Source organism: Brachypodium distachyon, chromosome 3 (genome assembly GCF_000005505.3).
Source record: "Brachypodium distachyon strain Bd21 chromosome 3, Brachypodium_distachyon_v3.0, whole genome shotgun sequence".
NCBI classification, from domain to species: Eukaryota; Viridiplantae; Streptophyta; class Magnoliopsida; order Poales; family Poaceae; genus Brachypodium; species Brachypodium distachyon.
Genome location: NC_016133.3, coordinates 5,082,682 through 5,108,736, shown reverse-complemented (window position 1 = coordinate 5,108,736; position 26,055 = coordinate 5,082,682). Strand labels below are relative to the sequence as shown.

At 44.7% G+C, this 26,055-nt stretch overlaps 4 protein-coding genes, 1 long non-coding RNA gene and 1 other non-coding gene across 9 annotated transcripts; 5 read left to right on the top strand and 1 right to left on the bottom strand.

The window, feature by feature from the left end:
• The first annotated feature begins 4,261 nt into the window (after window positions 1-4,261).
• LOC104583453 lies at window positions 4,262-7,390 on the top strand. Of its 3 annotated transcripts, none has more exons than XR_002964914.1 (3): window positions 4,262-4,467; window positions 4,882-5,729; window positions 6,986-7,390. It is a non-coding gene; the product is annotated as an uncharacterized LOC104583453 (long non-coding RNA). The 3 variants fall into 3 exon arrangements; XR_001407056.2 differs by having other exon boundaries at window positions 4,267-5,214; window positions 5,533-5,729; XR_731196.3 differs by having other exon boundaries at window positions 4,265-5,729.
• Window positions 7,391-9,032: 1,642 nt separating this feature from the next.
• On the top strand, window positions 9,033-11,162 carry LOC104583963 (putative cyclin-D7-1). Its single transcript, XM_010238009.2, has 6 exons — window positions 9,033-9,426; window positions 9,570-9,656; window positions 9,748-9,846; window positions 10,034-10,223; window positions 10,320-10,432; window positions 10,632-11,162. Exons 1-6 carry the CDS (start codon window positions 9,112-9,114, stop codon window positions 10,947-10,949), a joined length of 1,122 nt encoding a protein of 373 aa, XP_010236311.1. The 5' UTR covers window positions 9,033-9,111; the 3' UTR covers window positions 10,950-11,162.
• Window positions 11,163-13,004: 1,842 nt separating this feature from the next.
• On the top strand, window positions 13,005-18,996 carry LOC100842653 (elongation factor Ts, mitochondrial). Its single transcript, XM_003571139.4, has 9 exons — window positions 13,005-13,205; window positions 13,719-14,004; window positions 14,095-14,267; window positions 15,069-15,149; window positions 16,652-16,826; window positions 17,416-17,600; window positions 18,130-18,255; window positions 18,338-18,426; window positions 18,686-18,996. Exons 2-9 carry the CDS (start codon window positions 13,740-13,742, stop codon window positions 18,708-18,710), a joined length of 1,119 nt encoding a protein of 372 aa, XP_003571187.1. The 5' UTR covers window positions 13,005-13,205; window positions 13,719-13,739; the 3' UTR covers window positions 18,711-18,996.
• Window positions 18,997-19,251: 255 nt separating this feature from the next.
• Window positions 19,252-21,338, top strand: LOC100821933 (putative F-box/FBD/LRR-repeat protein At1g78760). 2 transcript variants are annotated; one of them, XM_014901154.2, is made up of 4 exons: window positions 19,252-19,476; window positions 19,599-20,591; window positions 20,704-20,859; window positions 20,956-21,338. In XM_014901154.2, exons 2-4 carry the CDS (start codon window positions 19,647-19,649, stop codon window positions 21,166-21,168), a joined length of 1,314 nt encoding a protein of 437 aa, XP_014756640.1. In that variant the 5' UTR covers window positions 19,252-19,476; window positions 19,599-19,646; the 3' UTR covers window positions 21,169-21,338. The 2 variants fall into 2 exon arrangements, with proteins under 2 accessions (XP_014756640.1, XP_003571062.2); XM_003571014.3 differs by having other exon boundaries at window positions 19,252-19,488.
• A 409-nt stretch (window positions 21,339-21,747) lies between these two features.
• LOC112272154 lies at window positions 21,748-21,867 on the top strand. The gene has a single exon (XR_002965849.1). It is a non-coding gene; the product is annotated as a U5 spliceosomal RNA (small nuclear RNA).
• Window positions 21,868-22,359: 492 nt separating this feature from the next.
• On the bottom strand, window positions 22,360-24,712 carry LOC100839003 (protein YIF1B). The gene is made up of 5 exons (XM_003571131.4): window positions 24,385-24,712; window positions 23,558-23,731; window positions 23,375-23,473; window positions 23,131-23,282; window positions 22,360-22,998 (listed from the first exon to the last, which is right to left on the bottom strand). Exons 2-5 carry the CDS (start codon window positions 23,726-23,728, stop codon window positions 22,593-22,595), a joined length of 828 nt encoding a protein of 275 aa, XP_003571179.1. The 5' UTR covers window positions 23,729-23,731; window positions 24,385-24,712; the 3' UTR covers window positions 22,360-22,592.
• Between the last annotated feature and the right edge of the window lie 1,343 nt (window positions 24,713-26,055).

The window sequence follows — 26,055 nt, the reverse complement described above, 5'->3', positions numbered from 1 at the left end:
CTGGACTAAGTGCAACCAAGATGTCCACTTATTTCCAGTTAGTAAACGTCTGAACTCAACGTTCAGGGGCACCGTCGATAAAACATCGGCCGCAAGAACATTTTTTCGTTGCACAATATTAAATAATGATGGATATTGAAGCGCAAGAGGACTATCCCCCAACCAAGTATCTTCCCAAAATCGAGTACCACGACCATCCCCTAAAATAAATGTGCCTTTGTTAAAGACCTCATCTTTAACCCGCATTAGGCACTTCCGAAAAGGAGAATCAGCCGGTCGTAACTTGGCTTGGGAGATGGTGTTAGAATGAAGATACTTATTACGAAGGAGCTGCTGCCATAGACCATCTCCATTAAGTAGTTTAAACAACCATTTGCTGAGTAAACACTTATTTTTGAGGTCCAACAACTCAATGCCTAGTCTGTCCTGATCTTTAGGGCGACAGATAATATTCCATTTTGTCAACCGATATTTCCGCTTCTGGTTATTAGATTGCCAAAAGAAGCGCGATCTGTAGAAATCCAATCGTTGTCGTACCCCAGCGGGTATTTCAAGAAAGGATAACATAAACATAGGCATGCTCGTAAGTACCGAATTAATCAGGATAAGTCGATCTCCGTGTGAGAGTAACTTGCCCTTCCAACTCTCCAACTTTTTCTCAAAACGGTCTTCAACAGCTTTCCATTCCCTATTGAGTAATTTCCTATAATGAATTGGAATCCCCAGATAACGAAATGGGAGAGTTCCACATACGCAGCCAAAAATCTGTTTATAGTCATCCTCACACACTTGAGCCTGACCGAAACAGAAAATTTCACTCTTGTGAAAGTTAATTTTAAGGCCCGACAGCTGTTCAAAACAGCACAAGATCAACTTCATATTAACAGCCTTTTCTAAATCATGATCTATAAAAATAATAGTATCGTCAGCATATTAGAGGATAGACACTCCTCCCTCCACCAAATGACGGATGAGGCCTACCACTTGACCATCATCTTTAGCCCTATCAATTAGAATACCAAGCATGTCCGTGACAATATTAAAAAGAATCGGAGATAGAGGGTCTCCTTGTCTCAAACCTTTCCGAGTTTGGAAGTAATGACCAATGTCGTCATTAACCTTTACTCCCACACTCCCCCCTTGCACAAATTGGGCAATCCACTCGCACCACTTAGGGTCAAAACCTTTCATCCGCAACGCTTGCTGGAGAAAAGGCCATTTGACCTTGTCATATGCTTTCTCAAAATCAATTTTGAAGAGAACACCATTCATTTTCTTACGATGAAGCTCATGAATGGTCTCATGCAAAACAACCACCCCCTCAAGAATATGACGACCGGGCATAAATGCCGTTTGAGTCGGTTGAATCACACCTTGGGCATCCTAGAAATGCAATTTGTACCGACTTTCGTGAAAATCTTGAAGCTAACATTAAGCAAAGAAATGGGTCTGTACTGCTGAATCCGGACCGCATTTTCTTTTTTAGGAATAAGGGTAATAACCCCAAAGTTCAACTTAAACAACGGCAGCTCCCCATGTTGAAGTTGGACGAACAGGGCCAACAAGTCAACTTTTATAACCTTCCAAAAAACCTGATAGAACTCCGCGGGGAACCCATCAGGCCTAGGAGCCTTATTATGCTCCATCTGAAAAATCGCATCATGAACCTCCTTTTCAGTAAAGTCAGCTACCAGAATGTTATTTTCATCTGGCGTAACATGGGTAATTCCCTGCAAATTCTCTTCCATAAGCGAGAAAGAATTCGAAACCGGTGTTCCAAATAGTTTCTTATAATAATCCGTAATAAAAACACGCAAGTTATCCTATCCCACAATAATACCTTCATCCTGCTCAAGTTGGAATATTTTTTTCTTACGATGTTTACCATTGGCAACAAGGTGAATTTTTTTTGTATTGCTTCCACCCTCCTGGACATACTTGACTTTTGCCCGTTGCGCCCATTTGGATTCCTCATCCCGACACAGCTTGGACACAAAATCATTGGCATCACGCAACACATCTCGCTCAGTAGCAGAGAGCGGAGAGGATTCAGCTTTTATGTCGAGGGTATCAATGATATGAAGCAAACGATCACGCTCTTTCTTATAAAGTCCACTTTGATTCTTTGCCCAACCACGAAGGAAGTGACGAAGATGTCTAAGTTTATTTTGCCATCTCTCAATGGGCGAGGAGCCTCCACGACATACAGCCCATTTGGCTGCCACTATCTCGTAGAAGCCCTCTTGCCGCAACCAGGATAACTCAAACGAAAATTGAGCTTTATTACCCAGGTGCGCCTGATCCCCGGAATCAAGAAAAAGGGGAGTATGATCCGAACTCGCACGAGTCAGAGCATGAACCGTCACCAAGGGGAACTTTTGCTCCCAATCAACGCTAGTCAGAACACGATCCAACTTCTCATATGTTGGGATGTCCCAACGACTCGCCCAAGTATATTGACGGCCCGAGAGAACTATTTCTCTTAAATCCAGGCTCTCAATAATGGCGTTGAAAATGAAAGGCCATCTGGCATTAAAATTAACTGAATCTGAGAATCTCCTTTGCAGCCTTTAGAAAGAAATGCTCGTTCTCACAAAAAGAAAGAAAGAAAGAAATGCTCAAACTCAGTACGTAGCCGAGCGATTGAACCGGAAACACACATCATCAAGGTTGAAATCCCCATCATTAGCATTGATCTTATTTCGGGTATTCCATCGTAAGGTTGCGATGACAACACTGTGCGGGTGATTTTCCTAACTCCTCGTCCAACTCGTCGACGACGATCTTGCCGGTGGTGTTGAGGAGTGTGGGCCCTTTGGTCCCTGCTCTTTTGGAGCGATGGATCCATTTTTGTTTGAGTAAATTGCAGAGAAACCCATACCTAGCGGCTTATGTAACATAAAACCACGAACGACGTAATTTTAATTGATAACCACGAGTAAAAGACTAATGCATAACAAAACACCCAAAACTAGCAACTTTGGTCAAGTTAATGATGTTGCCCACCTGTCATAGGCACGAGCCATTTATGTGGCTCAACTCTCACTCCCGACGGCCGCATCTTGAGCCGAGTTCACTTCTCCTCCCCGTTCCTCTCTCCCTTTCTCCGGTGGCCTGATGGATCGTGGTGGAGGAGCTCAAGTTGCACCGGATCTTGAGGGGAGCCTCGCGGTGGAGGTGCACAAGTGCCTTGACGGAGTCAGATGGGAACGCGCATGCGCCGGTTGGCGCTAGCGCCGGAGCTGTCGCAGTAGCCGTGGGAGAAAGGGAAAAGCTCGATGACGAACATGAGGAAGAAGATGGGGGCGCGGAGGTCACGGAGCGCGGCTCGACGTGCGGATCTTGCCCACGCGTGCGCGCCAGAAAGGGAGAAAGGATGGCGGCAGCGTCTGCGAGGTGGCAGTGCCGGAGGAGGCCTGCGACGGCGGCCACGGTGGCCGGCAAAGAAGCTCCGAGGCGGGGACGCTCTGGTGAAGGAGACACGTAGGTGGTTGTGAGAGAAGTTTCGCGATGTCGAGGCGCACCCCCTGGCGCCGGAACGGTCGAGCGGATCAGGAGCGGCGGCGCACCTGCCGGGCTTGGAGAAGAAACCCGCCTCGGAACGGTGGCCGTGAGCACGAACACGAGCACTCAAGCACGCTGGCCCGTAGGTTTCTCTAATGGTTGATCGTTGATTTGGGTTCGTAGTTTTTTGTTAGAAGAGCCGTTAGATATGTGTCTTTGTGCAATTTATTATTTTTCTTCTCGTGTCTCGCTTTGTTAGTTCCTTCTCCAATCAGAGAGACTCGGCCAGATTTAATTTCGTCGCGTAATTAGTAAGGCTATGGTTATGTTTGGTTTACAACCAAAACAACCATGCTAAAAAATTGGCTTGCGCATGGCATTTGGCTGTTGTTTGGATGCGGATCAAAAATTTGGCTCGCCCAGTCCATCTCCGGCGCGCCCACGTGGTACCGGCGAGAAGGTTCGCCAACAAATTGGCAACGAGGCTAGCTAGCCCTCTAATCCCTGACGGGCCCAGTCTGTTTCAGCGAGCGGCCGAGTGTTGATCTTCCTTCAAACGGACACAGAAACACTTACGGAGTACGACTGTAACTAAAAAAAAAAGAACCTAAATGCTTCGAAGTGCATACGCACTTTCTGCCATCCTCGGGTGCACACGCCGCAGAGCCGTCCGATGGGTTGTGGGCGAAGCCGACCGCGTGATCGTTTCCTTACCGAGCACCGCTTCGGTTTAGAAATTTAGATTCACGTTTTGGACTGGGGCCCAGTTCCTCCTCATTTCCTCCCACCCATTTTTCCCCTCTTTCTTCTCCGCGCGTGCGCTTTCGGCCGCGATTTCGTTCGGCGGCGGGGCGCTCCGCTGCATCGGACTAGGAGCTGCACGCGAGAGGTCCGTGTCGCGGGAACCCCCGAGCTGCGGCGTGGTCGGCGTCGATTTTCTCCGCGGCGACGAAAGGAGCACCGGTGAGTCCGGTATGGTTTTGGGTGGCCGGGAAGGAGGAGCTGCATGTTGTGGGGGAGGGGGAGAAATCTCCCCGTCCAAATCCCCCGCAGCATCCATGCTGCGCGTTGCAGCTGTTGGGTTTGGGTTTCTAGGCGTAGGGTTTCGATCCCCTCGGGGAGCATCCCCGTTTTGCTGCGCGAGGATGGCACAGGGGCATTCTGGTGGGCAAATTCATGTTCTATCTCAGTGCGTAGAACACATGAGATGTTCTCTGTGTTTTCTCTGGGGTTTGGCCGGGTTTGGGGGGCCAAATCATGCGCCAATTTTTTGGATGTGACCCTAGCCTGGGATGTCGTTTTTCTTCAGATTTTTGCCTTACAAAATACCTGCAAGTTTTCTGCGTCCAATAGAGCTAACTCAGTTCATACTTGTAGATTGGTTAGGGCCTTCAAGGGGCTGTTGATGGTACAGAGCCTATATATGTGTGTACATGTTATAGCGCTAATGTCAGGCCCCTAGATGGTCAGCGCCTGCATTTGTTTTTCCAGATGTGTTGCCCAGACTAGTTGTTTCCTACTTCAGAAATATGCTACCCCTCGTGCCCTCCTCAAAGCTTCGGTGGTTGGTTTTGCGGAAGGTGTTGTTGTCATCTTCCTGAGCACAGAGGCTGGGTTGTTCAGAGTTGAGCTCAACTCAGGCCGAAGCAGGAAGATATACAGTAAGATGTTCTTTGAAAAAGTGATGCTACATGAGCTTATACACTGGAGGTACAAACTAGCCCTGTACTGATTTTTAAATATGCATGTACGAGAAGTCATGAACAATAAACATGACATACTATTTTCAGTGCTTTAATTTTGCTTGTAACTTAGTTCTGAACAATTTAAACTCGAGAGTTTCCAATATGGCATGTGTGATCTCTATACGTCGGACATGTAGAGTATTTTCCTTTCATTATTCCATGTAACTAGATAGACATTTGTATCTAGTTCTGCTAGTTTTGTGTGGAATTGGCCTTAGCTAGATTAACCGAGCGGCTGACCCATGCATGGTGATTAGTTGTATATGTGCTGGTTGCTTTTTAGGATATATGCTGGTCTGATCAGGTTCTCCGATTGAGGGGACTGCGCTGTGGAGCGGCAGAGCATGAGGAGGTGGACGTCAGCTTGGCGATGTCATGATAGCGGCGGAGTGCAAACAGCCGGGTGTTGGACTCGCGGCATCTCTCGCTGGAGAGACGAGCGCTGTGATTGAAGGCCTACTGTTTCATCGAGTTATTAAGGTCAGATCCTCTCATATCCTTCCCAAAATCGCCCCAATCTAAACTATTTTCCATGCAATTTTTTGCCGATTTTTTAGGCCGTAGGTTTGCTCTGCTAACAGAGAGGGGCTAATACCATGATATTATTCTGCTAATTTTACCCAGAACTAGCCCAACTCCATGCTAATAGTTCAGTAATTTTGGGACATTGTGTTTGCTTACTGTTGTGTATTATGCTTGTGTTTTCATATTCCTCCGTCCAACAAAGGATGTCTCAACTTTGACTAAATTTGAATGCATCTATGCACTAAATCATGTCTAGATACATCCAAATTTTGATAAACTTGAGACATCTTTTGTTGGACGGAGGAGTAGATTTTGTTAATGTAATTAGTCCCTAGGCAATTATGGGTGCATTAGGTCTAATATAGTACTCCCTCCGATCCTAAATTCTTGTCTCAAGTTTGCCCAAATATTGATGTATCTATTCTTAAAAACCGTCTAGATACATGTAATATTTCGACAACAATTTAGGATCGGAGGTAGTAACAATTTTCAGGGGATTAGTTGCCAACATTAAATTTTGCCTACACTTTTTATGTTGCAAACATTTATCGATGGATTTATAAATTATCAGGAGTTGCTTTACTATGTTAGGGTTTTTGAATATTTTTGCATTGTCGATCAGGCAAGCCATTGAGCAGCAGGTGTTTCTCTGTTTTTTCATTATTTTTATTATAAGTTGCTTTTAGCTCATTGTTTTTTCCAAGCAGGAGTTACATTATCATTACCGATTAGGCAACTTATTTATTAGCACCTGCTCCACCACCCATGCGGTTCTTCTATTACAAGTTGAAGTTGATCAGGATTTTTTAATTTGATTTTGCAACACCCTTTAGGCAACCTTTTGACAAACTTCGACTAGGAGCTGCTTTAAAATTCTCATGTTGTTAATTATAACTTGCTTTTAGTCTCTCTGAGCAACTTTTTCGACTGTTTCTCGCAATTTGTATGACTGATTAGGCAAACTTTGACTAGGAGCCGCTTCAAAATGCTCGTGTTGTTAATTAATTATAAGTTGCTTTTTGTCTCTCCGAGCAACTTTTTCGACTTTCCTCGAATTTTGCATGACTGATTAGGCAAACTTTGGGCAAGAGTTGCTTCAAAATGCTCGATTGTGTTAATTATAAGTTGCTTTAGTCTCTTTGAGCAACTTTTTCCGACTTTCCTCCAATTTTCGGTGGGTGGTTTGGTTCACACGGCGTTTTTGTGCGCAGGCTCCCGAGAATATTGAGATCCAGCGTAGGCTCCCCAAGAGGCAAAGGGAAAGAGTTGATTCTTTGTTTTCATCTTTATTAATACATGTGTGCCCTTGTTTTTCAATATAACTTGCTCACACTTGTCCTGTAGTTGATATTTTACTCCCTCCATCCCAAATTAACTGTCATGGATTTGCATATGAATCTATGCAAATCCACGACAGTTAATTTGGGACAGAGGGAGTAGTTGGCAGTGAGAATAATTTAGTTGCTTCAGATTTTTTAAGTTTTCAATGGAACATTACTACGCCATTTGTTTTTCAATTGGTTACTCACCTAAACATGTAAGACCTTTTATGTGTGGTTTTACTTTGTCGCCCTTTGTTTTTGATTTAATCCAGTGAGGCAATTTTTCCCAATTAACTCACCTGACATGCAGTTTGCTTTGTAAGTAAGATTTTTTGTTTTTTATTAGTTGCTCTGAGTTATTCAGAATTTTCCTTGCAAATAGCAACTTTAGTAGCACCTATTCTGCCAAACATGCGAGCAAGTTCAAGCCAAGGCACCAGCTCCTCTTCGGCAAGTTCTAGCAAAGGCGCCAGCTGCATGCGAGCAAGTTAAAGCCAAGACACCTTCTCCATGTGAGCAAGTTCGAGCAAAGGTGCCACCTGCGTGCGAGCAAGTTCTAGCCAAGGCGCAAGTTGCATGAGAGCAAGTTCGGGCAATGATGCCAGGTTGCCAGGTTGAGCAGGCAACAACATCCTATGTCAAATGCAACAAGCCAATTCTTGGTGAGCAAAATCTAGCAGGTGGAAGTGCACAGTTTTTTGGGGATTCAGTATGTGTGTGCTGGCAACTATTTTTTCTGGACGAAAACACTACTGCTTGTATGCATCAGAGCTATTGCTTGTTTAGTTTTTGTACTTGACAGGTTCAGAGTTTGCTTTTCAGTTTGTTGTTGGAATAGATCATGTTCATGGCGCAGGTCCTGTGGAAGAATACGGAATATGTTTTTTTCCCGCCTTTTTTGGTTGCATCGGGCGCGGCAGACACGCGAGGTCACGCAATGGGACCAAAAGTTACCTTATTAGGAAAGGGAGACAAATACTTTCTTTTTTGGGGGGTGCACCCTGGGCAAACTAATAGTGGACGGGCACCCAATAGCACCGTCCAAAAAAGAAAAGGCACACAGATCGGCCTCATGCGTAGAATCCGAGCACACATATATCTCCAGCTTCCCTCCTCCTCAAGTGAGTCCGTGAATTTCCTAAAATCAGTGAATTAAAGGAAAAGCCGTAATCTTTTCCAAATCTGTGTTGATCCCCTTCTCTATTGATTTAAATATCTAGAACTTAGTTTGCTACCCCACGGATTGAGAAGTAGATCATGCAAAGTTTTCCGATAAATAAGTTGGTAGAAACCAAATGTTGGTCTTAAATTTTTGCCAAAACATTGGTCGTTTACAGTTGTAATCCTAACAACATCTACTTACCAAAATTTTGGTCATGCCCGGCTGAAACCAAACACATCCTATATATGTCTTCCCTGATTTGTCTGGCCGGATATGAAACGGTTGTTTGTTTATCAAATCACAGTCACCGACGCCTTCTAGGTGCGACCGGCGACTTCCCAGTTGTTACGTCAACAAACGTTTTCATGGTCTCCGACGTGTTTCAGAGGTCATATCGAGTTTCGCTCGTGGCACGCCACCGGCGAGTGCGGAGGAAGATTACGAGATTTTTCCACGAAGACTTGCGTGTAATTTTATTTTAAAGATGGTTTTTGTAATGGTTGATTGATTTAATACATGCATGCATGGCCTTGGAATATAAAATATCGATCGGATCTGCGCAGTATATACATGAACATATACCCGGCCTGGAAATTGATTCGCATGCACGTGAGGAAGTCATGCATGCATGCACGAACGTACGTACCCAGCTGGTGGGCGACCGGCCACGTCGTACGTCATGACGGTTTTTAAAGCAGGCGCACCATGTATCCCTCGTATATATACGTATACCTGCATTATATACTCCATCGTCTTCTTCCTCTCGCTCGATTCGCTGGCTCCTCTCTCGATCCATGTACAGTGCCAGTACTATATCATCGGCCAGTACGTACGCAGCCGGCCGGCCGGAGAGATGGAAGACGGTCATGATGAGGAGATCCGCAGCAGCAGCAATTGTAGTAACGACCTCCTTCTCTACTGCGACGAAGCCCCATTCGCCGCCGAAGACGACTTCTCACCAGTACCCCCGGCGGCGGCCATCGTCGATTGTGACGATGCGGTGGATGAATTGATGAGGGAGTACAAGGCGAAGGAGAGATGCTTTGCTCCGGCCGCAGGCGGCGGCTACCTCCGCCGTCTCCTCCATGACTGCGGCGGCGGGGGCGAGGGAGGATTGTCGTCGTCAGTGTCAAGCGCCAGGTCCAAAGCCATACACTACATCCTCTACGTACGTACGTCCATACATTTGGAATTTCAGTCTAGCTAGCTTCATCTTATCTACGTAGATTTGTTGGATGAATTTGTTCTTCTTCTTCTTGTTGATATGGATTGACGATTTCAATTCAACGGATGCAAATGCAATGCATGCAGGCATATGGGCGGCTGGGATTGGCGGCGGCGACGGCGTTCAACGCGGCCAACTATCTCGACCGCTTCTTGGCCATCAACTGCCACCTCGTACGATTCTAGTAAATCTTGTTTACCCTCAATTATAATACGTAATATTTATTTATTTTTCTGAGGGAATTCTTTTCAATCGTGGTTGCAGAGTTGGGAGTTGTGGATGGTGGAGGTGGTGAGCGTGGCTTGCCTCTCGGTTGCGTGCAAGCTGGACGAGGTCAACATACCGCCACTCCACCATCTACAGGTACTACTACTAAAAACAACATCAATTTCTAGTAGTCTTATAAATCGATCCACATATCACAAGCAGCCTGTGATACGATGATATCTCTACGTGCATACGTACTGCGTGCGTGCGTGCGTGCATGCAAGGATTCATTTATTAGCTAACGTGGACATGCATGGGCCGGTGCATGCATGCATGCATGCAGATGGAGGAGGTGCTGCGGCATTCGTTCCGGGCGTCGACGGTCCGTGACATGGAGCTCACGCTGCTCAAGGCGCTCCAATGGCGCCTCGCCTGCGTCACCCCTTACTCCTACCTCCAACTACTCCTCCTTCCCACTGCATCTCCAGCTGATCGCTCTCTCTGCACCCGCCTCCTCCTCCGATGCCTCTCCGGTACCTATACCTTAATTCTCTCTTGATTCCACCTGATTTTCCTAATCAAAGCAATTAAGCTGAGATCGATCTTAACATACGCGTGTATGCATGCAGAGCCTTCGTTCCTCCGGTTTGACGCCTCCGTGGTCGCCGCCGCGGCGCTCAGGTGTACTACCGCTGCTGCTGCCAGTAATCTCACCATTCCTGCTCCACTCTCCACCCAATTGGTACAAATTTATTTATTTTCGTTAATAGCAGTAATCAACAACTTAATTACTCGATCTCCTTCTTCTTCTTTTTTTTATATACTCACTCCGTCCAACAAAGGGTCATGTGTATATACATCCAAAGTTTAACAAACTTGAGACATCTTTTGTTGGATGGAGGGAGTATATATATAATTGGCCGTGGATTGAAAATGGACAGGGCTATGATGATCAGGCCGAGGAGTGCTTCAAGATGATGAAGAAATTAGCGTTACTCGAGCTCGACTCAAGCAGCAACAGCAGCAGCAGTTCGCAGCGGGAAGATCAGAACTACACTGCTGAGAATGCTGCTAATCACCTGCAAGGGACCATCGGCAGTACTCCTCCCATCTCAGTGACCGATCCGTTCCAGAATACAACCGAGGACGACGACCGTTCCTGCAGTACTAGTACAGTGAACAACAGGTCATCGGCGGTTATTGGCCGCCGGCGCCGCTTATTTGGCGCGCCAGACATTGAATTCCACGAAGATGTATAATTAAATTGAACCACGTACGTACGCATGAAAGAGATGATCTCACTCAAAACACACACACACACACACAAGAAGAAAATTATACTAAGCTGATTGATACCATTAGTTAACTGTTATCGTCGTTTGTTAACTGTGTACTGTAGCTAATCCGGCACATTAATTCCGGCCGCTTTGTACGTTGCGCAATACTACTCCAGTATATATGTACTGCAAGCACGAATATATTTGTACTCCCTCCTTTTTATAATTCTTGTCGAAATATTACATGTACCTAGACACTTTTTAGGAATAGATACATCTAATTTTGGACAAATTTGAGACAAGAATTATGGAACGGAGGTAGTATTTGTGTTGTTCCTAGTTCGATTTAGTTTTGTAAGCAGTGTATTGGCTTAGCACTAATGACACTTGAAAGAAATAAGAGAAGTCAAGATTTATCAAAGTATCTGAAATTCTTTTAGACCTCCAAAGTGAATTAATTTAGCCCATCTCAGGTTTACAGTGAATAAGTTCTACTCACTATGTTCCTAATTAATTAGTGCTGGAAATTCGAAAAAAACCCTTGCTATTTCCCTAAATCAACCTGCAGTTCACATTTTACCAAAACTTTTGCAAAAAAAAACTGTAGTTTTTCAAAATCAACGCGCAGTCCACGTTTAATTGAAGATGTGTACTGCAGGTTGATTTCGTAAATTAATAAATTTTTTTTGCAAAATGGTCGGCGCCAATTAATTGGGAACGGAGTGAGTAGATGTTGGCAAATTTTTCTATAAACTTGGTCAAACATAACAAGTTTGACTTAGCACAAAGGTAGGACTTCTTATATTTAGGAACTGATGAGGGAGTACCATAAGTTGTTTTATCTCCTGCTTGTCCTCCGCCGCGCCTCTCCTCTAGATCAGTCGAATCATCACGCGACGCTCGCTTTCCGCAAACACTCGGTAGGGTCTGGCATTGATTGCTCGTAGCCAAACTGGGTTCGGTCGATGACGACGACTTGGTGGCCCATCAACCGTCCATGCCGCCGTCCCTTGCTATCTGCAACTCCGGATGGCAATGGGTACCCGATACTCGCCTACCCAACGGGTATATACCCGTTTAAGATACAGGTATGGTAAAAAAAACATAGCCGCGGGTATGTAAATGGTAAAATTTTCTACTCGACGGGTATGGTGGGTACGGGTATGGTATTGGACTACCCATACCCGTCTACCCGCATCTAAGTTGCTCAGCGACAAGATCGTCAAGAAGACGCTCCCATCCGGGTGAAGATCTCCCCAGCAGCCCCGCCCAATTCTCCATTTCCTCGTAAAGATTTCACTTCTTACCGAATCATGTGTAATGTTGTTTGAGGTTACAGCGGGTCGGGTAAAAATAGTACCCATGGCGGGTGGCGGGTAAAATTTCATAACCGACCACGGGTACGGGTACGGGTAGCGGTTGAGGGTCGGACCGTCGGGTACGGGTATGGTTGAGACATACCCACACCCGAACCCGTCGGGTGCCATTCGGATCTGCAACAGAGGATGTGGCTCGATAGGAGGCGACCACGACGGTTGAAGTAGCATCAGGAACGCCTTTGTAACTGACGACACGCCATTCCTTCCCATCCGCTGTCATCTTCATCAATCGAGCAGAGGCAGCAACCATTCTCGCCTTCAACACCCTAACCAAATGCCCTCGCTCTTTCATCACTGCATGCCAAGAAAAATGGATTTCAAGCGAGATCTAGTTTTAAAGCCCTCTCAATACGAATCTGACGGTGAAAACGAATCATGAATCGGAAATCCTGTTTGCATATGACATTTTGAATTTCCGAAATAAGCATTAAATGAATTGATGTCAACATATTTGACCTGGGAGTTCATTTCTTTTCTTTTCGGGCCTCGAAGATGAGACTAGAAGATTAGATTTTTTTTTTGAGCGAAGACTAGAAGATGAGATGCACACATCAACGTGAAGATGAGTATCAATGCTTTCCTGCCAGCGCACGTGCAAGGGGGCCGGCCCGTCGGCCCTATGGACCCATTGGTCTTGAGGATCCAATAACGGAAAAGCCTTTCATCATCCAAATAGGGTCGAGCCCAATATCTCCTTCTCGGCGGATCGACCGCCGCCGCAGAAGGCAGCGCCGCCGTCCGCCGCAACCTTCTCTCCCTCCACCACCGGACGGTGCTGCTCTACCCTCCTCCTCGAATCGCTCAACCCTAGGTGGTGGGCGGCGGGGCGTCGTCGACATTGGACCTCCAGGAGTTCGAGGTGCGTCTATCTCCTCACTCCTCCTATCTTCTCGCCTCTCCCGTGCTATGCTCATAGAGTACAGCTACACCGCACGGCCGCATCGTCTCCGCACTGCAGATCCACCGCACGGCCGCGTCGTTTCCGCATTGGCAAATTTGTTATTCCTAGCCTATCATTAGCCAAATATTCATTTGGAGTGGGAAAAAATCGAAAGTGTTCTGGACAGCGCTGCAGTTTTTTGCGGTAAGTAAGATTGCTTTCATGCACTTGCATCAAGTCGCATTTGGAAGTAGAACTCCACCTATGGAATACAGCAGGAGAATTGATTACACTAGCCAATCTGGGATCTCACAACAGAATAGCAAAGAGGAAAGCATCTTGAGGTGTACCTAGACAGAGGTTCAGGAATCATCGTGTTTCAACTGGGTATACGATTTGTGGATAGAATGGACTTGTGTTATTAACTGGAAAAAAAAAATTGCTGCTGGAAATGTTCATTGCTTTACTAAAAGTATTGCATCTATCTGATAGGTGGTGCAGCACAACCTCAGAATGGCTTGGGGTCAAGGTGCTAGAAGACCCATTGTAGGGCTTCTGTTTCGTTCTCAACAACAAGCTGCTCAGGGATACTCTTCAGTGACATCTCAGACTCACATGTTGACCAGTCATGCTCCAAAAGGTGCCATGCTTCGTAGGGGATTCAGCTCTGAAGTGCCTGCTTCGGAGCAAATTAATCTTATTAAACAACTCCGTATAAGAACGAGTGCTCCATTTAAAGATGTCAAGGCTTCCCTAGCTAGTTGCAATTGGGATATTGGTTAGCTTTTCTTTCTCATTGCAAGAGCAACTTAATTGCCATATTTCTTTATATCTTCTACTCCCATCATAGTCTGTTGACTTCTCTCAGAGGCTGCACAGAAGGACCTAAGGAAGAGAGGGGTTGTTCTTGCTGCCAAAAAATCTTCGCGGACTGCTGCCGAAGGTTTGCTAGCTATTGCACAAGACGAGAAAAGGGCTGCTATTGTTGAGCTTAACTGTGAGACTGATTTTGTGGCAAGAAATGATGTTTTCCAGCATCTGGTTAGTTTTACTCTCACTTTGTCTGAATAATTAAAGCTGAGTTACTTTTGTTGTGTCATTCTCACAGAAAACCTTATTAGTGGCTTAAGAGGAATTATTAGGCAAGTTTATTTGGTTTTCATATCCTGAATTTGAGTACATGGAATTATAAAATTGGTTTCCTTGTTATTTAATATGGACAATCATTCTTCATGAATTGGCGAGTATCAGTTTATTTTAGTAAAAAGATGATAAAATGCAAAAGTGAGGTTATCAGCTAACTTTCCAGCATGTTGTTTCCATCCTTTGTTCACAAACGGGTTGGATGCTAAATGCTCCTCGTCTCAGCTTTAGTTTTGTAGTCGAGATTATGAGCTGCTAATGGTTGTTCAACATGTTGAGTATTAGTCCCCTGATATGTTTTTGTTTGCTTCTTGATTTCTTCTTTAAGAGGTTTTTTGACTTTCTCTCCTGCCATCCCTGATTCCTTTTTGCTGGGTATACTAAGAGCTATATTTGTTGTGTATTTGAGCATGTAGATATATCAAGTCAGTTCTAACCTTCTGTTATATCAAATGGCAATGATAACCTCCACAAATTCTTCCCATTTGTTAACCAGTCTGTAGATTTTCATGTTTGATTATCTTTATCTGAGGAGATGCAACATCAAACTCTGTTGCAGTTGTACTCTCGAAGTCTTTCTCCTTGCAATGCTATTTTGCAGCATGTTAATGCTTTTGGTGTTGTATTGGACAAATAATCTCTGTTCTCACATGGATACAGGGTTACAAACATTTTTTTTTCCTTCCATTTACTATGCAGGCTTCATCTTTGGCAAAGATGGCTTTATCGACCCAAACTCCTGGTGAAATGGTTTTTCCTTTTGGCCCTGAATATTTGGAGGTAAGTGATCATCCATTGTCAATTTCCTTCTATCTTCTCACCCAACATTTACAATAATCAATCTTCAATATAGTTTAATCGTGTCGTTAGCAGAAGTACCATTAAATCTACCATTGGCATTAATACATTTGGATTTGATCGTACAAGTTTCTGAATTATTGGATTCAAGTTATGATGTTCTATATTGACTTGGGCTCCATGTAAAGAGACTTTGTGATCAAATTTGCGTTCAGCATTGTAGTGGCATATTAGGACCTCTTTTAAGCCTTACAGTCATTAGATTCTGTAAATTAGCTCAACATAAAGGAAATTGTATCACCCCAGCTTGTCGAGCCGCTATTGCAACTTCAACCTGTGTGGTTCCCTTGACTTGGCCTTGGTGCCCTGTAGTGCCCTGGTCCTTTTTGTCTCGTGGCTTCATTGCCATGCTGAGCCTACCGCATGCCCATGGCTCCATCACATTCAGCCGAGCTCTGCGCAGCACGTGATGCAGCTCCGCTCCATGCTTGACCTGTTTGCTGTACTGCAGCACCCTCAGACAACCAGCCCGCCATGTGTCACTATCATTCTATCATGCCACTGGCAGCCAAATTGAGCCTAGCAATCAGGGAGAGCTGGTGGGTCCTGGTAGGCCTTGTTCCTGGTGGCAACTAGAAAACTGAAGGGGTGTGGGGCTGGAGGGCGATGAAAAGTATGTGGAACAAATGTTGATCTTCAGTCTTTGGTCATGAATAAATTTCGTTAGAAATTAACTTGTGTGAAAGGTAGTTTATTATCTGCTTTTTTCTTATGGATTTTTAAGGACGGTAGGAGGTTTTGTTGATGACGAATGGGAGAACTGCACCATTCAATAACCTTCAAATTTTTAGTAGTAAAAATAAATACTACAAAGGGATTTATGAAGTAAGAGAGTGTTAAGTTACTTTTGATCATATTGTTATATTGGCTAAATAGAAGACAAAAATTGTAGAATGATTTTATTGCCATCACTGAAAGGGTTTTCAAGTTGCAACAGTCGAATTTGCAGATATTGATTATTGTAGAAATGAAAGGTTTGCAATGTCAGCAGAAGTTTACATAAGAAAGCTGATGTAGCTTTGCAATTAAGACATTTATGTCTTGCGATGTTTTTACTTCGTATATATATGCTCAGAAAATTAATTTGTAAGTTATGCTTTGGAGGGTCCATCATCTTTTTCTGCTATTTTGGTATTGGTTACAAGTATCAAGTTATTTCGAATGAGGAAGAACAATTTCTCGGTTTTTTTTTTGGTTGGGTCGTCTTTTTATTTCTGCTACATTACTTGGGTAACAATTTGGATCTGTTTCAGATGTTGTAGTGCATACAACACTTGTATCTGTTCGGCAATTAATCATACCTAGTCTTATCATCTTATATACCTGAGTATCTCAAACCATTAGTTGGTTGGAGAAATCAGATTTGAAATACAGCTACCAGTGACACGTATGCAACAAATAATACATTTCTTCCAATCTCACAGAACATGAGCATCAATCTCGATCACCCAAAATTCAATGGGGAGGCAACTGTCCAAAGTGCTGTTACAGAAGTTGCTGCCATGGTTGGGGAGAATGTAAAGTTCAGAAGAGGTCTTATATTGTCCACAAGTGGGCATGGTGTTGTTTCATCTTATCTGCATACTTGTCCTCAGCCAGGTACGTGAATAATGAGATGAGATCTCAGCTCTTTGAGTTTAACCAATAATATTTCGTAGAATTAATATTTCATTCTTCTGCTAAGTTTGATTAAAAATAATCAACAAAAGTTTCTACTGATTATGGAGCTGTTGGTCCCCAGCTTGTTTATATTGTCATTTTCATCTGAAATTTGACTACTGGACATCATACTAGATTTTCCATTGTACCTCCCCTTGATCGTAATCATTAGTCTGTCATCTTAGGTTATCTGCTGATGGTTGTAAGTATTTTTAAAATTGGCAGCAGGGGTACTCGTGATGAACTGCAATTTTGACAGTCGTTGTTGAATAATGGCTACCAATACACAATCAAGTAAAACGAAAACATTAGAATTACATTTTTGTACTCCTGGTAGTACAATAAATTTGCACATTTGATTAATCCTACTCATGGTCTCTTCGGTGAGCCAGCCAGATTCTGTTATTACTTTGATTCCTGTCACAGCCTGTCTTCTATCTTCTAATAATATGAAGGTCTTTCAAATTATGTTTTTGACAAAATAAATCAGTTGCTTGTCCATTTAGATGATACAATTTATGTACTTCAGGTTTGGGACGCATGGCTGGACTTCTCACATTGGAAGTCGAAGATAGCAATGCTCCCATTGATGCCCTCAAGAGAGTTGGCTCATCTATTGCAATGCATATTGTTGCAGCAAAGCCATTATTTTTATCAAAAGAACTGGTTCCAGCCGCAGCTTTAGAAAATGAGCGTGACGTACTCCGAACTCAGGTACCTCGTTCTGATACACATTTCTTTCATCCCGCACTAGAACGATTTGCCTCATGCACCTTTAGATTAATGTTATTTAAGTGCTCCCTTGCTATCTTTACAGAAAAAAAGTAGTGAAGGATCCAGTTGAGAATGGCTAAGAACATATGAGAAGCAAATGCACATATTACTTAAGTCATTAGGATCAACATAACTAGGAAACATGCGAATGCATCGTATCTTTTTTATGTCAGCGAAGAGCAGGCCAGCTTTTGGAGATGAGAGAGATCATAGAATGGAAGGGATCCTGATCACAGCAGGGTGATTTCTAGATGCGAGAAATCATGGAATGGAAGACATCTGTGGAACTGTTTGGTTCATTTCTAGTTCATGATAGCATGTGCACTGCTTATTTCCAAGAATTAGATACTTAGCAGTTATATATTCTAGAGACATGGACTACATTCATACTTAGTACGAAGGTGAACTTGTATTGTGCATGCCAAGTTACTTGAGAAATGAAATAAAATGCTGTTCTGTAACATGTTAGGCTGAAAGTTCTGGGAAACCCCAAATGGCCATTGAGAAAATGGTCGAAGGCCGATTGAGGAAGTACTTTGAAGAAGCTGTGCTTTTGGAGCAAAAATATGTTGTCAATGACAGCACAAACATTAAGGTAAGCTGGTAAACATTTTCCTTTGATGATGTAATGCAGTGAGTTGTGATCTCTGATAGCTTCTTGATGTCATTCTTTTCAGACCGTGCTTAATGATTTGTCAAAGAATATTGGTTCTAAAGTTACAATAGCCAATTTTGTCAGAATGGAAGTTGGAGAAGGAATTCAGAGGTACAGTATATTTGTCAGGTGTCATCTAACTAGTTTATTGTCCTGCATATTTACCACAGTTTCCTTAACAGCATATGCTGCTGGAATGAAAACTAGTTTCTTTCAGACATCACTTGTTTTACGGAAACCGGAATAGTGACTTATTTGCTTACTAGCTAATTTTCTACCATGAATTTTGAGGCAATTCATCCTTTGTTCGTAGTTTCATTTTGTTTGTTCGTGTAATCAAATTATTAACTGCAGTATTTTTGCTGAACAGACTTGAAGGTGCAGATGGGTCATAAGCTATTGCACGCACTGCATTGATTGCTAGCTGAGATGAACGAATGGGATGATATATATGTGAAGGTTCCTCTTCTAAGTTGGTATCATCTTTGATCCAACAACGGGTGTATTTTCTTGTAATACTCATCAATCAATTGGTTAGGAGTTTACAGTTACCTGAGAATTTAGACGACTGATCATCCTTTTTTTTTTGAGAAAGACGACTGATCATCTTTGATCCAACGCTAGGGTGTATTTTCTTGTGATAATTATCAATCAGTTAGTTAGGAGTTTACCAGTGAAGCATCCCCAAATAATTGTTGTACTCCGTAGCAAAATGAATTGAACAAATAGTGCTCTAAAAGCCGTACATGCCGACACCTACAAGGCTGCAAAATGCAATTGTGGCTTGCTTTTTCTTCTTTTTCAATTTTCTCTCAGTTACGATCAAATAAAACTCCTTTGCACTCAAGATTTTTGCAGCAGATTAGTTTATGGATTCGTATTTGGATTCCGGTTCTATGGAAACAGAACACAAAAATAAAATAAAGAGAGAGAGCCCGGCAGTGCTAGGGTTACGACTTAAAAATGCAAACAAAAATATTCCAAGCTGCCTTTGAAACCGTAGCGACGTGGTAGCCGAGGGCACCGGCGCCGTTTCCCTTTTCTTCGTTTCCATAAAAAATCCACGCAAATCCTTAAAAAAAAACAATCCACGCAAATTTGTAGGATTTCAGTTTCGAAACCAGGGCGATCGAAAAGCCGACGAGACTCTGCACGGCGGCGGTGAGTCTTACGGTGCGTGTGCGGCTCCGGTCACCCAAATCTTCCTGTCTATGATTTCTTCCCGCGGAAACTAGTTCTCGCTTGATTCGATTGTTGCATCCTGTGCTTCGGTCTCCACTCAGGTTCCAGATGATCTCGTTCGCTGCGACGCCCACCAAGTGCTTGACGTAATGCCTCCTGTGATCCGCGGGCGCGCGCGGAGGCGCTCGTCCGGGCGAAGCGCGTCGACGAGGATGGCCTTGCCGGCGCTGGAGGCCCCGGAGCGCGACAGACTAACCGCGCTCCCCGACGACCTCCTGCACCGCATCCTGGGCTTCGTTGGACCGCGGCTGGCCGTGGGACAGTGCAGCCTCCTGTCGCGCCGATGGCGGCACCTGTGGGCGTCCATGCCCAGCGTCACCCTGGACGAATCCGTCTCCAGGGAGTTCGGAAACCTGCTCTTCCTCCTCCGCGAGGACGCCAAGCTGCACACGTTCTGCCTGCGCAGCTCCGACGACGAGGAGAACGACGACGAGAACAACTTCGTGTACCAGCGCAGGTGGCTGCGCCATGTCATGAGCCGCGGCGTCCGCGTGCTCATGATCACCCTCCACAGCAGCAGCTATAGAGGCCTGTCTGGTTGGGAGCTGCCTGATTGCGTGTTCAACTGTGCAACTGTAGAGACTATCGACCTGTCGGTGACGTCGCCTTGGGAGCTCGTCATATCGCCCAAGTCTGTCTGCCTCCCTCGCCTGAAGAAGCTGCGCCTTGACTATGTCAATCTGTCTGATTCATCTGTGGTGGAAAAACTCAACTCTGGGTGCCCGGCACTTGAACACCTCGATCTGGCCCGGTGCGGGCTCGCTCAGTCCAGGATATCATCTGACACTTTGAAGATATTGTCCATAACTGCCTGCGCTTACGAGGAGATACATATCTTTGCCCCCAATGTAGTTTCCCTGAGGTTAAATGTTGCAGGAAGAGTTAAGCTGGACTCCATGCCTTCCCTGATGAGTGCTTGGGTGAATATTTCTGGTGATGGAGAAAATCATCTTGCTTCGGATGAACATGATTTTCTTAATGCTCTTTGCAACGCCCAGCATCTTGAGTTACTTAGGTTTGATCTACTTCTCCAGGTAAAATGCTCTTACCAATGTTGCAGTGTTACTGTAGAATAGAACTCTAGAAGTTATCCTAAGTTAGGATTCCTAACTCTAATTTCCCTTCTTTTTATTGTTGTGTGTACAGGATATGATGGAGAATCCAGCTACTGAAGGTCCAACATTTGGCGAATTGAACAGCTTGTATCTTGGAGAATGGTTGATCACTGATTTCTACCAGCCATTTGCTTATTTCCTTAACCGTGCTCCTAATTTGGTATCTCTTACTTTGGATCAATGGAAGGTAAGCCCCGTAATATCTGCTGATATTTTTGTACAATTGTGATGCATAGCGCTGCAGCTAAAGAGTTTATGAAGAAATATGTTTCCTTCCATATAGGTGTGCGAAGAAAATAATGGAAAGGTACCTCGTCTATTGTCCACACGGAAGGAACATAATTACAAACTGAATCTGGCACCTGCTCTATCCACTGGCCTGGAGAAGCTCCGCTTCAGAATCTCAAAAGGTGGCGATGCTGGAGAGTTTAGCAAAATGCGAAGGCTGCTGAAGGAGAAAACAAAGCCTGAAGAGACGGAGGTCATATGGTTCTAGTTAGTTGTTGGTGCTCATTTCTTCTGGAGTATGATGCTGCATTCTTATTTTTCCCTATCAGAGTTTGCGACCGGGATCACAAATAAGCCATTTTAGCATGGATTGTTGAACCTCGGAATATTGTTACAGTATATCAATTGTGGAACATTTCAATCTGTGCGTTGTGCTAATTTGGCGATAACTGTGTAACATGTGCTATTTTATCTGGCCATGGTTACCTCCCTGTTTTATTTATTTATCTAGGCTATTGTCAAGTTGGTCATGATGGTTTCAAGGTTAGATGGTGTATATGCACCGTGTAGGATCCAGTGTCCCCTTTCAGCGTACATAGGAAAATTACAGGAATGTGTTGCTCGCATCTTGGCTTTTGTACCTGTACATGGGTAGGTCCCGGAATGGTGTTTCAAGATACCAAGGCCCAGGCCCAATAGCGTTTTCCAATTCGGCCCACGAACACTGACGCCTGAGGCTCTTGACACGCCTGCCGTCGAGTTTTAGTCCCACATCGCTTGCGCACGGCAGGAGCAGTCGCCAGTGACCTTATAAGAAAGCACCCAGGTTCCTCTGAGAGAGGCACGCAGCTGCGTGGTGAGCACAAAGCGAACTATTCTTTCGCCTTTTACTAAAGAATACCGTGTGCACGCCACAAATAAGCAGCATACGCTTATTTTTGAAGGGTTCTCTTCTCTTTGGAGGAGGGGTCCCACAATACAATCAAAATGAAAATTGTATTTCTTAACTGAAAATGAAAATTATGTTATCTGTACAGCTGTTTGTTGTGTAATGGGTAATCACGGATCGAGCAGCAACATGCAAATGGAAGGTAAATGACCAAAGGCTTTGCGTGCTGCCCTAACCTCTGCTTCATCGCCAGCTCTACCTCCCTATGAGCTTCTTCACTGAAGCTTGGTGCAACTTTTGGAATCACAAAAAGTTATCAGTTGACATCTCACTCTTCACGATGCAAAGTGTCGACATTACCAAAGTTATCAGGTGCTCTACATGTCATCCAAGCAGCAACAGACAAGGGGCCAAAAACATATACTCCCCTCCGATTCATAATAAGTGTCTCAAACTTAAGTACAAAGTTGTACTAAATCTGAGACACTGATTAACTTGGTACAAAGTTGTACTAAATCTAAGACACTTATTATGAATCTGAGCGAGTAATATATCAGACTATCAAAAAAATGAAAGGAAAAGAAGTTGAAACAACCATCGCACAGGTAGCAATTCATCTATCTCTTATCCCAAGTGACCATAGTTCACCTCCAACAGAAAACAAAAACTGGTAGTTACATGTGCTTTCATCCGTTTATCCAGAGATAGATGTACCAGATTCCCCTAAAATGGCCTAGGCATTAGGTAAGCTACTATGAAGTTTCATCAGCAAAAGTTAACCACAAGTCTATATATCCTGCACATCAGCTGACCCGTGAGACTGAAGACCAACCGCTGATGTTACCAAGCCAGAACAGCATGGGGAACTGCACAGCCGCGAGAAAGAGCAGGAAGTAGTGGTTTCGGCTCGGATGCCTCTCGTAGCTCCTTGGTCCACCCAGAAGAACCCTCTTCATGGTCTTCACAAGGAACACCCCAGTGCAGATACAGAACCACGGCATAATGAAATAGTATGAGAAGCCCCAGAAGATGCGGGCTAGCATAGCAAGAGACGTGCCAGCAAATCCATATCCAGCGTACGCCACAATGTCCAGCAATGGTGCTTCGCCATTTCCTAGGGAGTACAGCAGACCTTTGATGAGGATGACTTGCAGAAACCAACCAAGCAGACCTCTTGTGAACTGTAGGCTCAGTGCCTCAGGGGTAAACCTGCATCACGGTTTTACAATGCACATTTTAGAGGATTTATTTCATGTGAAGTGCAGTCATTGCCACAGTGCTGGTAGCAATTCTTCTCTACTTGTAGATATAAGGACATCAAATGGTTCACAATGTATTTACCTTCCAAGAACTCCCAAGGCATATCCAGCAATGACAATGTAGGTGCCAAACGCCATCAGAGGGATGTACAGGTCTGGTGCATTGATATCCTGAACTGGAGGCTTGTAGGATAGCCTTCCTCCTACTGGTTCGGTTATTCTTGTCCAGTGACCCTTAAGGAAGACAATAAAGCAATGTGCATGTTATGAGACTTCACAGCGTGCAAATCTTGCAGGGAAAGAAAATAAATGCCAGCAGCTCTTACCCTGTGAAAGAAAGGGGAGAAGATGATCTTCAGTTTGTTCCTCACATACTGGCTGTTGACTTGAAAGTAGTATTGAGGGTTGGACAAATATTGAGTAATCTGACACAATTTAATGATGTTTTAGCTTTGCTAGTTCCCCAATATTATCCTTAAAAAGAAACTTGTATTAAGTTGCAAACCTACATTGCTCTGCATAAACTCAGAACTCGAACCAAGAAACTTCTCTCCATATGCTCCTAGTCCGGTACGGATCAATCCAGGTCCAGCACCATACAAGGCACTCTCAAAATGATTTGGTTGTGGATTTGCAGGCCTACCAGCTAAGCCACCTAGATCACTATTCATTGCTGCCATGAACTGAATACAACAATAACAGTCAGAAAACAATGCATTCAGAACAAAACAACAATAGAAAAATGTACTCAAAAGTATTTTGCAACGAATTAATGTCAGGAATCATTAGATATCAAATACTCCCTCTGATCCTAAATTCTTGACTCAAATTTGCTCAAATATGGATGTATCTATTCTTAAAAAACGTCTAGATACATGTAATATTTCGACAACAATTTAGGATCAGAGGGAGTACTGAATTTATTGCTTCTGAAAGAAGGGGAGAACAGCAGAAACAAATTGTAGCTGGCTAAAGTTTCATGAGATTACACCAATCCTTCCAATATGAAGTGGTGATGCCCAACAATAGTGTGTCATCAAGGCATCAAGCTATTTCCACGGAACAAAAGAAAGACAGGTAATCAACATCGTCGCATCTCATCTTGAATGGTGCAGACAACTGCCAGTAACAAATAAGAGTAGCAACTCCAACCCGTGCCCCATCTGCTTCCGTATCCCGAAATTTGGCAAGCATACAAGAAACACGGAGCTCAAACCCGTTCCCCATCCTTACAGCTGCCCTACGCGAGCGTCCCACCTTCCCCAAATCTATGGACGCCCTAGCGATCGCCATGCGACAAATGCCGCAGGGAGAGGGTTCCCTCCCGCCATCTCACCTTCTCACTCCGCCAGCTGCTTTCCGCCTCCTTCGTGCCCCGTGCCGTGCTCGCTCTGGAGGTCGAGGATCAGGCTCCGCACGCGGCGCCCGTGCTGGATCTCCGCGCCGGAAGAGGGGATACAAGGGGGTCGAAGTGAGGCAGGAAAGGGATGAGGATTGTTGACGACGCGGCCGACGCTTTGGTGGGGATGGGAGCTCGAGCTCTGGCCGGTGATGGAGGCGAGTGTAGCCGGCGGTGGCGTTGGCTGGGGAAGAAGAGGGCGTGGGCGTCACAGAACTTGAGATGCGGAGACGATGGATCTTAGCTTGGTGGTTCGATACCTCAGATCGTTGGCTGGCTGGCTGGCACAAACGGCGGATGGAGAACTATAGATGGGCCGGCCCGGCCCGGCTAAGGTTAAACAGGCCTGGCCTGGGCGCGGCCCCGTGAAGCCCGCCTTTAAAGGTGCCGGGCCGGGCCGGCCCCAGACGGCAACCTCTCGGCCCAGGCACGGCACCAGGCACAGATCAGGCCGGCCCGGCACGGTAAGCCCGGCGGGCCTTAAAAGAAGCCCGTGAAAAAGCACATCCCGGTGATCTTTTTATATGCGTGGAAAATGGATCAAAACAGACTTTTTTCCTAACTTCGCATGACAATTCGGTTGTTCTAGTGGTCAGCAAGGGGAAGGGATGGTTGGGAGGCCTTGGGTTTAAGTCCTGTGCCCACCTGTTTTTATTCCAGCGTTGAGGTTGAGTGTGTTGAATTAAAAAAAAAACAGAGAATTTGCTCATCGGGCGGACGCGCCGAACTGGGCCTCAGCGTTGCTGTAGGCTTCCATCCCCCTGTGCTTAATCGGGCCGCTGTTCCTAGCTGGGCCTCGCGTGCCTCTCCGGGCCTAAGTTAATCGGGCCAATGCCGGGCTAGCCCGGGGGCCTGAGGTTAAGGCCCAGGCGCGGCACAGGCAGGGCCTTGGGCCAATCCGGACCGATTACGTTTGTGCCAGGCCCGGCACAAGCCCGTCAGGCTTTCAGGCTTCGCGAAAAAAATCCGGCCCGTTGGCCATCTATATGGAGAACTCAGGTTTAATTGTACCAAACAAAAATAAAACAATATTCAAGAACAACTTGTCTCGATTATTTTACGACACGATGTGAAAATTCCCGATTCTAACATTAGGATATACTAATTGGTTAGCAAGACAACTCTCATTTATAGTTGGTGAGCAGGTATTGAATGGATACTGGAGCGAAAAAATGCTATATAAAACAATAAATAGAGAAAATCTATGTAAGTTGCATAAAAGAAAGCCAATTGCTACATTGGGTACCACTAAACGGGCCACTCCAAACAACCATTTGATCAATCTGCAGTTGGAGCCACCAACCAAATCCATGTCAGTAGTTTCCAACATGGTGAGTAGCCGGCTGCCCACGACTTGATCCCACAACCGACTTAGTTGATTGAAGGTTAAGACCATAAATACCCCTTCTGATATGTTTGGATTTGTTTTGCTCCTACTCCAAGACCCAAAGGTACAATCCATGGTGACGCCACAAGTCCATCAAGAAGAATTCACTTTCTTCCTTGTGTTGATTGGGGAATTCCATCGACCATTGTGGATTTGTGGTGACTGACTACGGTTTCGTCAAGGGCATAATTTGTTGGAGGAAGATCCAGATTATTGTTGTG

Excerpts from the sequence above, each read along its gene's own strand:
- LOC104583963 (XM_010238009.2), top strand. The coding sequence starts at position 9,112 with ATGGAAGACGGTCATGATGAGGAGATCCGCAGCAGCAGCAATTGTAGT. Across the intron at positions 9,657-9,747 it reads TGGCCATCAACTGCCACCTC|AGTTGGGAGTTGTGGATGGT; the intron begins GTACGATTCTAG and ends TCGTGGTTGCAG. Across the intron at positions 10,224-10,319 it reads CCTCCTCCGATGCCTCTCCG|AGCCTTCGTTCCTCCGGTTT; the intron begins GTACCTATACCT and ends GTATGCATGCAG.
- LOC100842653 (XM_003571139.4), top strand. The coding sequence starts at position 13,740 with ATGGCTTGGGGTCAAGGTGCTAGAAGACCCATTGTAGGGCTTCTGTTT. Across the intron at positions 14,268-15,068 it reads ATGATGTTTTCCAGCATCTG|GCTTCATCTTTGGCAAAGAT; the intron begins GTTAGTTTTACT and ends TTTACTATGCAG. Across the intron at positions 15,150-16,651 it reads TTGGCCCTGAATATTTGGAG|AACATGAGCATCAATCTCGA; the intron begins GTAAGTGATCAT and ends CCAATCTCACAG.
- LOC100821933 (XM_014901154.2), top strand. The coding sequence starts at position 19,647 with ATGCCTCCTGTGATCCGCGGGCGCGCGCGGAGGCGCTCGTCCGGGCGA. Across the intron at positions 20,592-20,703 it reads GGTTTGATCTACTTCTCCAG|GATATGATGGAGAATCCAGC; the intron begins GTAAAATGCTCT and ends TTGTGTGTACAG. Across the intron at positions 20,860-20,955 it reads TTACTTTGGATCAATGGAAG|GTGTGCGAAGAAAATAATGG; the intron begins GTAAGCCCCGTA and ends CCTTCCATATAG.
- LOC100839003 (XM_003571131.4), bottom strand. The coding sequence starts at position 23,728 with ATGGCAGCAATGAATAGTGATCTAGGTGGCTTAGCTGGTAGGCCTGCA. Across the intron at positions 23,283-23,374 it reads TCTCCCCTTTCTTTCACAGG|GGTCACTGGACAAGAATAAC; the intron begins GTAAGAGCTGCT and ends GTCTTCCTTAAG. Across the intron at positions 22,999-23,130 it reads GCCTTGGGAGTTCTTGGAAG|GTTTACCCCTGAGGCACTGA; the intron begins GTAAATACATTG and ends ACCGTGATGCAG.